This window comes from Ornithorhynchus anatinus, chromosome X1 (assembly GCF_004115215.2).
Source record: "Ornithorhynchus anatinus isolate Pmale09 chromosome X1, mOrnAna1.pri.v4, whole genome shotgun sequence".
NCBI lineage: Eukaryota > Metazoa > Chordata > Mammalia > Monotremata > Ornithorhynchidae > Ornithorhynchus > Ornithorhynchus anatinus.
In genome coordinates, this window is record NC_041749.1 from 115,760,843 (window position 1) to 115,775,333 (window position 14,491).

At 50.7% G+C, this 14,491-nt stretch overlaps 1 protein-coding gene across 1 annotated transcript in view; it reads right to left on the reverse strand.

Annotated features, from left to right (window-relative positions):
* Window positions 1-8,446: 8,446 nt before the first annotated feature.
* SLC5A5 (solute carrier family 5 member 5) overlaps window positions 8,447-14,491 on the reverse strand; it is a 28,969-nt gene continuing 22,924 nt past the window's right edge. The window contains exons 13-15 of the mRNA XM_029051148.1: window positions 12,544-12,647; window positions 11,807-11,919; window positions 8,447-10,785 (exon numbers count right to left, since the gene is read on the reverse strand). Of these exons, the coding sequence (XP_028906981.1) occupies window positions 10,630-10,785; window positions 11,807-11,919; window positions 12,544-12,647 (373 nt within the window). The 3' untranslated portion in view covers window positions 8,447-10,629. The remainder of the gene's footprint in view (window positions 10,786-11,806; window positions 11,920-12,543; window positions 12,648-14,491) is intronic.

A 14,491-nucleotide genomic window follows, 5' to 3' on the forward strand; every position in this document is an offset into this window, starting at 1 on the left:
ATACTTATTGTGTGTAATATTATTATGGTTTAAGTGCTTACTATGTGCTAAGCACTGTTCTAAGCCCTGGGGTAGATACATAGTAATCAGGTTGGATAAAGTCCTTGTCCCATATGGGGTGCACAATCTTAATCCCTATTTTACAGATGAGGTAACTGAGGCACTGTGAAGTGACATGCCCAAAATCACACAGCAGGCAAGTGGCAGAGCTGGGATTAGAACCTACATCCTCTGACTCCCAAACCCATGCTCTTATCACTAGGCCTTTATTAAATGTTGGGGAGAATGCAATATAACAGGGTTGGTAGACACATTCCCTGCCCCCAATGGGCTTACAATCTAGAGGGTGAGACAGATATTAATATAAATGGAGCCTATAGCATCCAACAGAGTGGGAGAGAGAGAGAATGAGTGTGTGTGCGTGTGATGGCTCTCTTACTTTTAGTGCTGTGTCAGAGCTGAGATGTTTGCCAGCCAATCTGATTTTTTCTCTCCAGAGCCCCTAACTGCAGGTCAGCCCCAGGGTGACACAATTTTAATGACTGCCAGGGTAGTGTTCCCCTCACCCACCTTCCAGTCTACCTGGGTTGGGGCTTCCTCTAATAAAAAATGTTGGTATTTGTTTAGCGCTTACTATGTGCAGAGCACTATTCTAAGCACTGGGGTAGATACAGGGTCATTGGGTTGTCCCACGTGAGGCTCACAGTCTTCATCCCCATTTTACAGATGAGGTTACAGAGGCACAGAGAGGTTAAGTGACTTGCCCACAGTCACACAGCTGACAAGTGGCAGAGCTGGGATTTGAACCCATGATCTCTGACTCCCAAGCCTGAGCTCTTTTCACTGAGCCACACTGCTTCTCCTCTAAGGCTCAGGAAGCTGATGACAAACACATGGTCCCTATGATGCCTGCTAATAAGGTGCCAGCCACCTCTTGGGAGCAGGGCTTCTAGGTAACTGGGCTCTGATGGGGATACCTAGTGGGCCCTGGATAGCCACTGACAGCTGAGCAAGTTGCGAGCAGGGAATCTACTTTGATCAGGCTTTGGGTGTTCCTGACTTAGTAATAATAATAATTATGGTATTTGTTAAGTGCTTACTATGTGCCAGGCACTGTACTAAGCATTAGGGTGGATACAAGCAAATCAGGTGGACACAGCGCCTTGTCCCACATTGGGCTCACAGTCTCAATCCCCATTTTACAGATGAGGTAACTGTGGGACAGAGAATAATGATGATGATGGTATTTGTTAAGCACTTACTATGTGCCAGGCACTGTTGTAAGCTCTGGGGTAGATACAAGGCAATCAGGTTGTCTCACGTGGGGCTCACAGTCTTAATCCCCATTTTTACAGATGAGGTAACTGAGGCCCAGAGAAGTTAAGTGACTTACCCAAAGTCACACAGCTGATAAGTAGCAGAGTCAGGATTAAAACCACAACCTCTGACTCCCAAGCCTGTGCTCTTTTCACTAAACCATGCTGCTTCTCAAGTTAAATGACTTACCCAAGGTCACACAGGAGACAGTGGCAGAGGTGGGATTAGAATCCATGACCCATGCTTTATCCACCATGCCATGCTGCCTCTCTGTCTTCAGGCTTTGTTGAAAGCCCTGGCTTATGCAAGGGACAGGGAAAAAGCAACATGGCTCTGGCAGTGGAACTGCATTCCTGGAGTCTGAGGCTGAGTCTATACAGCCTGAGTGAAGAGGGTGGAGTCAGAATGTGGCAGCCCAGCTGGATCATTCAGAATCTGGTAGATTTGGAAGGGGCCTCAGGCATGGTCAGGGCTACAAGGTGTACTGCCTTTTGGGGGGGGGTGGAGTAGCAGCCTGCTTCCTTGAGGTTGGGGTCCATGTGAGGCTATGGGGTGGAGCAGGGGGCAGTCAATGTCATTGAGCTGTAGGTAGAAGAGAAGGAAAGGGAGTTAGGGAGAGGGTAAGACCATTCAGAGAGACAGCAGCTACTCTCCAGCGGAAGCAAAAAAAAAATCCCAGAACAATGAAGGAATAGCAGATAGGGTGGGTGGAAGGCACACGGGCCTGAAAGTCAGAGGATCTGGATTCTAATCCTAGCTCTGCCACTTGTCTGCTGTGTGACCTTGGGAAAGTCACTTCACTTCTCTGTGCCTCAGTTATCTTATCTGCAAACTAGAGATTAAGACTGTAGCCTTATGTATGGCATGGACTGTGTCCAACCTGATTATCTTGTATTTACCCCAGCACTTAATACAGTTCCTGGTACATATTCATTCATTCATTCAATTCATTCATTCAATCATATTTATTGAGTGCTTACGGTGTGCAGAGCACTGTACTAAGCGCTTGGGAGAGTACAATACAACAATAAGACATTTCCTGCTCACAATGAGCTTACAGTCTAGAAGGGGGAGACGGACATTAATACAAATAAATTACAGATATGTATATAAGTGTTGTGGTACTGGGAGGGAGGAAGAACAAAGGGAGCAAGTCAGGGTGACACAGAAGGGAGTGGGAGAAGAGGAAAGGAGGGACTTAGTCAGGGAAGGCCTCCTGGAGGAGATGTGCCTTCAATAAGACTTTGAAAAGGGAGGTGAGTTATCATCTGTCGGATTTGAGGAGGAATGGCATTCCAGGCCAGAGGCAGGACATGGGCCAGGGGTCAGTGGCGAGACAGGCAAGATAGAGGCACAGTAAGAAGGCTTGCATTAGAGGAGCAAAGTGTGCAGGCTGGGTTATAGTGGGAGAGTAGTGAGGCAAGATGATGGAGTGCTTTAAAGCCAATGAGGAGGAGTTTTTGTTTGATGTGGAGGTGGATTGGCAACCACTGGAGTTTTTTTGAGGAGTGGGTGACATGTCCTGAATGTTTTTGTAGAAAAATGATCTAGGCAGCAGAGTGAAGAATGGACTGGAGTGGGGAGAGGGAGGATCTGGGAGGTCAGCAAGGAGGCTGATGCAGTAATCCAGGTGGGATAGGATGAGTATTAACATGGTAGGAGTTTGGATGGAGAGGAAAGGGTGGATTTTGGCTATGTTGTGAAGGTGGGACTGACAGGATTTAGTGATGGACTGAATATGTGGATTGAAAGAGAGACAAATGTCAAGGATAACACCCAGGGTACAGGCTTGTGAAACAGGAAGGATGGTGGTCCTGTCTACAGTTATGGGAAAGTCAGGGAGAGGACAGGGTTTGGGTAGGAAGATAAGGAGTTCTGTTTTGGACATGTTAAACTTGAGGTGATGGGAAGAGTGATGGGAGGACCTCCAAGTAGGGATGTCTTGAAGGCAAGAGGAAATGCGAGACTGCAGAGAAGGAGAGAGATGAGGGCTGGAGATGTAAATTTGGGTATCATTGGCATAGAGGTGGTATTTGAAACCATGGGAGTGAATGAATTCTCAAAGGGAATGGGTGTAGAAGGAGAATAGAACTGAACCTTGAGGGACCCCCACAGTTAAGGAGAGGAGAAGCTCACGAAGGAGACTGAGAATGAATGTCCAGAGAGTTATGAGGCGAACCAGGAGAGGACAGAGTCAGTGAAGCTAAGGTTGGATAATGTTTCCAGGAGAAAGGGGTGACCCACAGTGTTGAAAGCAGCTGAGAGATCGAGGAGGATTAGGATGAAGTAGAGGCCATTGGATTTGGCAAGAAGGAGATCACTGGTGACCTTTGAGAGGGCAGTTTCTGTGGAGTGAAGGGGATGGAAGCCAAATTGGAGGGAGTCAAGGAGAGAAACTGGAGGAGAGAAATTTGAGTCAGCAAGTGTAGACCACTTGCTCAAGGATTTTGAAGAGGAATGGTAGGAAGAAAATGGGCGATAACTGGAGGGAGCTGTGGGGTCAAGGGAGGGTTTTTGGAGGATAGGGGAGACATGGGCATGTTTGAAAGCAGTGGGGAAGAAGCCATTGGAGAGCAAACAGTTGAAGATGGCTGTTAGGGAGGGAAGAAGGGAGGGGGCAAGAGTTTTGATAAAGTGCGAAGGAATGAGGTCGAATGCGCAGGTGGAGGGGGTGGCTTTTGAGAGGAGGCAGCAGATCTCCTTTAGAAATACTTCTGGGAAGGATGGGAGAGTTCAAGAGGGGGCTGGAAGGAGGAGGGACTGAGGAGTGGAAGGGGTGATTTTAGGAAGCTCACTCCTGATAATGGCAATTTTCTTAATAATGTAGGTAGCCAGGTCACTGGGGGCAAGGGATAAGGGAGGCAGGGGGACATAGTAAGTGCTTAAATACCATTTTAAAAAAGGGGGAGGGCAGGGCTAGGGAGAAGCTGGATCAGTGGTTGAGAAACAACAGGGCCCTTTGGAAAAAGCAAAAGCCTGAGCCAGGAAACCTGGGTTTCCTGATTTTACTATTTGTCTGCTGAGTTCCTTCCCTTCTCTGGCCCTCAGTTTTCTTATCTCTGAAATGGGGGTGAAATGCCTGTTCTCCCTCCTTAGACCATGTACCCCGGGTGGGAAAAGGACTATGTCTGATCTCAATCAATCAAGCCATGTCCACTCCTGGACTTTCTCATCACTGTAGATACCACCCTCCCTATCTCATAAACCTGTAATTTTATCATTGTTCTTGACTGTCTTCTCTCATTCAATCTGCACATTTCATCTGTAATGGAATCTTGTCAATTCTGCCTTCAGAGAATCTATAGAATCCACCCTTTCCTCTCCATCCAAACTGTTACGATACTGATGGAAGCATTTATCATTTCCTGCCTTGATTACGACATCAGTCTCCTTGATGACCTCCTTGCCTCCTGTTCTCTCCCATCTCCAGTCCATACTTCACTCTGCTGCTTGGATCATTTTTCTAATAAAACATTAAGTCCAGGTCTCCCCACTACTCAAGAACCCGTAGTAGTTGCCCACCTACTTCAGCATCAAACTCCTTACCATAGGCTTTAAAACACTTGATCTTCACCCCCTCCTACCTTACCTCACTGATTTCCTATTACAACCCAGCCTACACACTTCGCTCCTTTAATGCCAACCAACTCACTGTACCTCAAACTCATCTTTCTTACCATGCCAATCCCTTGCCCATGCCCCACCTCTGGTCTGGAACTTCCTCTTGCTTCATATTTGACAGACCACAACTCTCCTCAACTTCAAAACTCTCCGTCAATCATATATCCTCCAAGAGGTCTTCCACAACTAAACTCTCATTTCCCCTACTTGGTCTCACTTCTGCATCACTTATTCCTTTAGCACTTTTATATTCACCCCCTCCCTAGCCCCACAGCACTTCTGTATATACCCATCTGTAATCTATTTTAATGTCTGTCTCCCCCTGTAGACTGTAAGCTCTTTGTGGTTAGGGAACATGCTTACCCACTCTGTTGTATTATACTCTCCGAGGTGCTTCATACAGTGCTCCGCACATAGTAAGCACGCACTAAATACCACTGACAGATTGACTGAGCGCTTCCTGTGTTCTGGAGCACTGTACTAGCACTTTAGAGTTGGTAATCCCTTCCCACAAGGAGCTTACATTCTTGAGGGAGAGACAAACATGAAAATAAATTAACTCCAGGGGAATGGCAGGTATAAGGATATGTACATAAGTGCTGCGGGGCTGAGGGTGGGGTGAATATTGATTGTATAAGGGGTATAATTCCATGTGTATAGGCAACTTAGAAGAGCCGGTGAATTGGAGAAATGAGGGCCTAGTCAGAGAAGGCCTCTTGGGGGAAGGTATTTACCCTAGTGTTTAACATATAGTAACTGCTTAACCAACTCCACTGTAATAATAATAATATTAATAATTAGCCATGCCACAGGTTTGATCTAGGGTCATCCTGGCCATCCTCTGTCTCTGTGCAGGAACTCCCCTACTCTCTTTCAGATACCAATCCCTCTGAGTTTTTTTAATTTTTTTATGCTATTTAAGCCCTTAGTGCGGACCGCCGTTCTAAGCGCTGGGGTAGATACAAGTGAATTAGGTTGGACCCAGTCCCTGTCCTGCATGGGGCTCACAGTTTAAGTAGAAGAGAGAACAGGAGAACTGAGGCATGGAGAAGTTACATGACTTGCCCAAGGTCACAAAGGCCTGTGCTCTTTCCACTAATAATAATAATTGTGGTATTTGTTAAGCGCTTACTATGTGTCAGGCACTGTACTAAGTCCTGGGGTAGATACAAGGTAATTGGGTTGGACACAGTCCCTGTCCCACATAGAGCTCACAGTCTTAATCCCCATTTTAAACATGAGGCAACTGAGGCACAGAGAAGTTGTGACTTACCCAAGGTCACACAGCAGACAAGTAGCAGAGTCAGGATTAGGACCCGGGTCCTTCTGACTCCCAGGCTCATGTTCTATCCACTAGACCATGCTGCTTCTCCAAAGCCACTGGACACGAATGGGCCTATGCTGACTGGGATGCTGAGCTGGCAGGATCAGGACTAATGTAGCAGGAGAAACACTTTGTTCTCCAGAGGGCAGCAGAGATAGCAAAGCTCCTTGGGACCAGCTGTGCCAGGAGGTGAGTAGGCCAGAGAGCGAGGCCTGGAGCTTCCTCCTTGGTTCCCCCCGGAGTGTTGCCCTGAGAGTCGAATTCTCCTCCATGAGTCGAGGAGCTCACCTGCGGGAGCAGCAGAGTATGGACAAGGACTGCCTGGTCCAGCCTGGCCTCCGTCTTTCCCCACGGCCCCACCCTCTTTTCCTCCCGCTGGCGTAGCCGGCCCGCTGGTCTCTGAGCCATGACCCGAGACGGATACAGCTGGATAAACACAATTAGTCAGCCCTTCCCTACCCCGAAGTGGCACCCCGGCAGCAGCTGGAGAAGCCCCGGAGCGTTGGTGCTGCCCAGCTAGGGACGGGCCGGACACTAAACATTCCTCCAAGTCATGGGCAGCCCCGAGGGAGGACAGCTGGAGCGTCCAAGACCCCACCCCAGTCCTCATTGCCATGCTCTGTTGCCACAGCTCAGGTGATCTAAGTGGAGCACTGACCTGGCAACCCACTGCCTCCCATGCACACCTCTCTCAAAGCCCGAGGTAGGAGATCATGATCAGCAGCTGCTAGCTGAGCCATCCCCAATGAGATGAGTCTGAATGACGGCCTCCTCTGGAGTAAATTCGTGAAGCGTTCCATATATTTCAAGGCTCTCCATCACCTTGCCCCCTACTACCTCATCTCCCTTCTCTCTTTCTACTGCCCAGCCCGCACACTTTGCTCCTCTGCCGCTCACCTCCTCACTGTCTCCCGTTCATGCCTAATCCGCCGTCAACCTCTGGCCCATGTCCTATCGCTGTCCTGGAATGCCCTCCCTCCTCACCTCCACCAAACTAACACTCTTCCCCTCTTCAAAGCCCTACTGAGAGCTCACCTCCTCCAAGAGGCATTCCCATACTGAGCTACCCCTTTTCCCTCTGCTCACTCTCTGCTCCCCCTCCGCCCTCTGCTCCCTCCCCCTTCCCCCCTTCCCCTCCCCTCAGCTAAGCCCCCTTTCCCTCTTCTCCTCCTCCTCTCCCTTCCCCTCCCCTCAGCACTGCGCTCATTTGTATATATTTTTATTACCCTATTTATTTTGTTAATGAGGTGTACATCCCCTTGATTCTATTTATCGTGATTATGTTGTCTTGTTCTTGTCCGTCTGTCTCCCCCGATTAGACTGTGAGCCCGTCATGGGGCAGGGATTGTCTCTATCTGTTGCCGAATTGTGTATTCCAAGCACTTAGTACAGTGTTCTGCACATAGTAAGCGCTCAATAAATACTATTGAATGAATGAGAGCAGAGAGCAGGGAAAGGGTTTCGACTGACTGAGGGGAAGGCCATTCTTAGAGGTTGAGGAGACTTAGGATGCTTAGCTGATCCTGTCCCCAGTCGTTCTGTTTCCCCTTCCTTGCCCTTGCCCTACTCCAACAAAGGAGGGCTGGAGCCTGCATGGGGGGATGGAGGGAGAATAGAGAGCTGGGAAGAGGGCTCTCCTCTTAGACATGCACTTTTATCGCAGATGCAGGTTAGAAAGAAGGAAGGATCTCCTGACTGAAGGGGGGATGGTTTGGGTTTTCACTCAATCAATGATATTTATTGAACGTTCAGCACTTGGGAGAGTAAAATAGAGTGAGAGACGATCCCTGCCCTCAAAGAGCTGACGGTCTAGTGCAAGAGTTTACAATCTAGTGGATTTGAATGGGACACCTTGGCCTGGCCAAGGTGGCAGGGTGTGTGTGGGGAGGGGTGGGGGAACGAGAGACGGAGAGAGACTGAGGCAGAGAAACCAACCTCGAGTGACAGAAAGTAAAGTTTCCCCCAGCGCCTTCCCACACCCCAGCCCATTCTAATCCTTCTTGAGCGGACATGGCCACTAGGGAGCGCTGGACTCTATGCCAGGGGCCTTCCAGGGCCGCGGAGGGAAGAGGGGCCTCGCTCTAGGGACCTTTCTAGAATTTGAGGAGGAAATAGAGTGAGCGTGGAGTGGGTGGAGGTGTAGAAGGAGGGCGAACACAGTGAAACAAAGCACATGGGAATGTCAGCCAAAGCCTTTATCTCCCAGCATCCCACTCTACCTCTTCCTCGATTCCACTGCCTCCATGACCCCCAACACTCCCAAGGAGACCAGTTTCCTGGTTCTGAATCAGCACTTTCTAGGAGTGGGGTTTTCACAGAAAATTCTGTTCCTTGGTGTTTCACTGGTCAGGTTGGAATTTGGAAGGGTGCAGAGGGGAGGGGGAACAAAGTTTCCAACCCTGGATTATGGCTGCCACTGGGTTTCCTGCTTTCCCTGCTTGGGAATTCCCGGCTGGGAGATTTCCCAATTTGAGGGCTCTCCTTCCTGGACCCGCTGCCCTCTTGGAGTATTGCCAGGGCAAAATGTTCTGGAATCCCAGAATGTGCATACCCAAGCTCCTGGCCACCTCCCCTCCTTGCCCCCTGGGATGGGAGTGATGGCAGGAGGTGGAGGAAGCATGGGGAGGAGAAACAGGGACAGGGAGAATAGGAGGAACCCAAACTTCTGCACGTTGCTACTTGTGGCAGGTTTGGTGAAAGCTGGGAGGGTGGGGAGGGAAGCCCTGACCTGTTGGGTGAATTTCAGGTGCAGCAATTTACATCTGGAAGCGATGGCAACGAACCAGAGGTGATCACCGAACAAGTCCCGGGGCTGGTCAACGCAGCAGTGTATGGCCTCAGTCCTGGCATGAGCCCCTTGGTTAAGGGGTAAAGTGACTGTTTTCCAGGCTCATAGTGGAGGTGGTTCGGGGGGGCGGGGGTGGAAATCGACACCTAGAGTCCAAACTTAATGGAGTCAGGTAGGAGGGAAGGCCGGAAAGGAACACAGACAGTGAGAGACAATCAGTCGGTGAGACCGAGAGACAGACAGTGAGCAACAGACAGTGAGAGACAGAGGAACACAGTCACATACGCCAACCTACGGGAAATTTGGTTACCAAGATAACATTTTCCATGAGGGGCAGAGAGCAGCCAAAGTCCATGACCGCCACCATGGTGGAAGTTTCTGTTGGGGTCATCTGAGGGACAGTGGTGGAAGTGGCAGCATTGACAGCAATGGCAGCGAGAAGGTCAGGGAGGTTGTTTCCCCTTTCCTGCTGCTGTCCTCTGCCCCATGCTGGGCTCCCTGAAGCCCATCATTCTGGTCCAGAGCATTTTGTGGTTCCGATTAGCCTTGGGGACAGTGAGGGCGAAGGGGGGAGACGTGAAGGTGTCTGCACAGGTGATACTGAAAGTTGTCAGTGACTGAGGCTGTGAGAAGGGAGGACCTGCCCCAGAAGAGGCTGAATTTGGCTTCCCACCCTTCTTTCTGACCTTGAAATAGTTCCCCTCCAGTCCCTCGCACCCCCAGCCTCATCCCATCAAAGAGAACAGAGGGGTATGTGTCTCCTGTCTTTATGTTTCCCGGGAAAGGCAGGGTCTCCAGCCCCAAGGCTCCATGGCGTTAGCTGGTAAGGGAAGGCTGTGAGCAAAGGAGAACCCAAAAGATGTTTGAAGGAAGAGTGGGGGAAACAGAGACAGTGAGAGTGCATGTGAGATGGGCACAGCCAGTTCTTAGGGACAGTCTGTTGCCACCTCTATGCCAGATCTTTGAAGACGAGCTTAACCGGCTTAGTTGGGTCTAACCCTGCTTTGAGGCAGGGGGATGGATGAAATGAACTCCAGTGGGCTATTCCAGCCCAGAGAACATTGAGATTGCGTTCCTGCTGGTTCTCTGCTCTGGGTCTTTCTTGGAAGATGTCATGCTGAAATCCCAGCTGGGCTCTGGCTCCCCACCTGGGTTCCCTTTCCCATCTCAGTGCAGAGATAGAGGAGGGGCACATACACCCCAGTGAGCCACAAGGACTGGTCCGGAGCTCTGACTTCCCTCTTGTTGTCGAGACTGCAGGCCTTCTGTCTGAATTAAGGAGAGACAGATTGGGCTTTTGGTCCTTCTCCTGCCACCAGAGGTGATTGTAGAAAATACCGGGTCTGGTTCATCTGGGAAGGTGGAAGCCCTAATGATTTGCATAAGATAATGCCCAACCAATCAGAGATGAAGGGGGACTCATCCCCTTGGGCTCTGGGAGGGAGGGGATTGCCAGTTGGTATGGGTTGGCTCTAATGGAGGGTTTCCTCAGTGTCAGGGTTCCCATGACTGGATGGGCCAGCCCTCCCCTGGCATCTGCACGGTCCTTCCCTACGAGGCTGGGGGCTGGACCCACAGCCTAGACGTTGGTCTCCCTCAGCAGGAAGCTGGGAGCCCACAGCCCCTCCCATTCATCCGGCTTCCTTTCCAGCAGCTGTTTGTGGTGTCCATCCTTGGGGAGGAAGGTGGGCAGGGTTGAGGCCTTCTTGAACCCCCGGGGCCACTCCTCAGGATCCTAGAAGGAATAAAGAGCAGGGGTCAGGTGAAATTCCTCCTCAGGCTCAATAATACTCCTTTCTTCAACTCCCGCCTCTCCCCCAAGCTTGGGATCTGATAGTGTCCAGGTGCAAACTGCATTCCTTCCCTTCCCTTCCTTTCCCATACTCTGTCCTTTTGCCTTTCCTTTACTCTTTCTCTTTCCCTTCTCTTTCCTTCCCCTCCCTTCTCCTCCTTGATCCCTCCAGGCCAAGGTCACTCCAACCTCTCTAGGGAGCCACTGACATGTTTCTGTCCTTTGAGTTCTATTGTTTCTCTCACGTGAGTTTATCAGTGTCAGTTATAGGCGAATCACCCAGCTCCACCCACTGCTGCTCTGCCATGGGGTAACTTGGTCTGGCCGCCACTCTTCCCAGAGACTACAGGGAAGGTCTGAGTTCCAGGGTCTGAGCTTCTGCCCTGCGGCTGCAGGGCCGGAGCGATGCCCCCAGCTCGACCCCTTGCCCTGCTTGTGTCCTAAGCCGGGTCAGCCCATCTCAACAGCCAAACTAGGGGGACCCGATGGTTGGAGCAGGAACCGGGTGCAGCGCCGGTGGGGATGGGGGGATGGTGGCTGGCTCCTTTGTGTTCAACAGTGAGTGGTCAGTTTCTGCTGCTGAATTCAGTTACACCCCTGCTCTGGGCGGGGCCCTGGCTGGGGGGGGGGTGGTGGCGCAACGCAGACCCTCAGTGGTGCCAGGCTCTAATGTTGGCGAAGCAGCTCAGAAGAGAAGAACGGGGAGAGGTGGGAGTATCAAATTCTGTCACGTTGTCGGCAAACCCCTGATGTTGTTGCTGCCATAGCTTCTGCTTCTCCACCATTTGAGGGCAGGACCCTCTCTTTCTCTCTCCCCTGCAGCCCCTTGAACAGGGATCCGCCACAGCAGGCTTTCGCTCCAGCTCACTGCTTGGCACGAGGGTGGGGCGGCTCCCCTCCGCCCCCCGCCCCACTTCCACCACTAGTCAGACCCAGAGACCCCTCCCCATTCCTGCCGGCTCACCCTGGCCAGCCCATCCTCCAGCATGTCCTTCTCCAGAGGGGCCACGGACGATGTTTGTTTCATGATGTCCCACCAGAGCACCCCTGGCCCTAGGGAGTTTCGCTTGGTGGGGCCTGGGGACAGAAGAAAACAGGCTCGCTGAACCCCAACCAACACCCTCCCCGGCCATCCCAGGGTATTGGGAAGCTTCCCTAAGGGTCAGGCCGGGACCTCCTCTCCTTAGCAGATGGCCATCCCATTTAGGACCAAATGAGAGAAATGGGCTGAAATTGCAGCAGGAGAGAATGAGATTAGATTGAAGGAAGGACTTTTCAAGTGTCCAGATGATTCACTGGCTAGTACAGTACATTGCACCAAATGAGCCCTCAGATGCTATCTCCTCTAGGAAGCTTTTCCTGATGGATCTTTCATCTCCCCATCTATTCTCCCCCTGCCCCCCTATGCATCACCTATACACTTGAATCCGTCCCCCCAAGTACCTTTAGTACTCACTCCACCCCTGCAAGCCCTCGGCACTTATGTCCATATCCTTATATTTTGCTGTTGCAATTATTTCTACTTCTATTAAAAGGATGACTAAGGAGGATCGTAGGGCCTCCTTCTCTGCAGATTTTTCAAAAGAAGATAGTAGTCTGTCTGGGATAGTTCAGTTGCAGTCCTGCCCAGAGGCAGGGGGATGGATAAAATGACCTTGAAAGAGTCTTTCAAGCCTGGGGCCAAGCAGGGGACCCTGTTACCTGTCAGGTAGCTGGTGAGGATGCCCACCACCACTGTAGTTAAGGTGCCCAGGGCTCCGAAGTATAGGTAGGAGATAGCATAGAAGGTGTCGGCGATGGCTGGTCTGTGGAAATTTGGGGGTGGGGGGTTGAAAGGGAAGTTATGGCGTTAGTGTGACATCATTAGAGCTCATTGTGGGACCTGAGGACCCCAACTTTTTATGCCCGGGGAACAGTGGCAGGCAGAAGGTCACAGGGCCTTTGAGATAGGTGGCAAAGACTGAAGAGTTCAGATGGAAAAGCCCAGCTCTGCCACTGGCTTACTGTGTGACCTTGGTCAAGTCACTTTACCTCTCTGAGCCCTGTTTCCTCATCTGTAAAATAGAGATCCCTGCTCTCCCTCCCTTATAAATTGTGAGCTCTAGGTGAGACAGGGGCTGTGTTTGGTCTAATTATCTTGTATCCACCCTGGCGCGAAGCAGAATGCTTGGCACAGAGTGAACTTTTAAGAAATACCATAATTTACTTACAGAAGTGGCCAAGGTCCCAAACCAGTGGGGCCCAAGCTGGTAATAGAGCCCTGAAATCCGGCCCCTCGGAGATCTCACGCTTCAAACTGGCCCAGAACAAATCCATTCGGGGTTTCTGTCCTGTCACCTGGAAAGGCTTTCCACTGGGATGGCCACAGCCAAGGAGTTGGTCAGGGAACTGGGGAGAGGCCACCCTATCTGGCCCTATTACTAGAGGCTTTTCGTTGCAGTGTGCCTGTGTAACTGTATGTGTTGTTGTGTATCTGCATGTATACATATATAGGAAGCAGGTCACCAATGACTTCCTCTTTGCAAAATCCAATGGCCTCTACTCCATCCTAATCCTCCTCGACCTCTCAGCTGCCTTCGACACTAGAGACCACACCCTTCTCCTGGAAACGTTATTCAACCTTGACTTCACTGATACCATCCTCTCCTGGTTCTCCTCCTAACTCTCTGGCAGCTCATTCTCAGTCTCTTTCGTGGACTCTTCCTCTGCCTCCCACCCTCTAACTGAGGGGTTCCCTCAAGCCTCACTTCTGGGTCCCCTTCTATTCTCGATCTTCTCCTACTCCCGTGGAGAACCCATTCACTCCCATGGCTTCAACAACCATCTCTATAAGGATGATTCCCAGTTCTACTTCTCTAGCCCTGACCTCTCTCGTTCACTGCAGTTTCGTATTTCCTACTGCCTTCAGGACATCTCTACTTGGATGTCCTGCCGACACCTCAAACTTAACATCTCTAAAATAGAACTCATCCTCCCACCCAAATCCTGCTCTCTCCGTGACTTTCCCATCACTGTAGACAGCATCTTCCCAACCAAATCCTGCTCTCCCCGTGACTTTCCCATCACTATAGACAGCACCGCCATCTTCCTGTCTCACAAGCCTTGGCATTATCCTTGACACGTCTCTCTCATTCAACCCACACATTCAGTCTGTCACGAATTCCTGTCGTTTCTACCTTAACAACCTCTCTAGAATCTGACCTTTCCAAACTGCTACCAAGTTGATCTGAGCACTAATCATTTCCCGCCTTGACTATGGCATTAGCATCCTCACTGACCTCCCTGCTTCCTGTCTCTCCACTCCAGTCCATACGTCACTCTGCTCACCCGGATCATTTAAAAAAAAAATTCAGCCCATCATCTCTCCACTCCTCAATAACCTCTAATGGTTGCCCATCCACCTCCGCATCAAACAGAAACTCCTCACCATCGGCTTTAAAGCACTCAATCAGCTCACCCCCTCCTCCCATACCTCGCTGATCTCCTACTACCATCCAGGATGCTCACTCCACTCTTCTACCACCAACCTATTCACTGAACCTCGATCTCATCTATCTCGCCACTGATTCCTCGCCCATGTCCTCCCTCTGGCTTGGAACTTCCTCCCCCTTCGTAAAGAACAGATCACCACTGTGCCCACCTTCAAAGC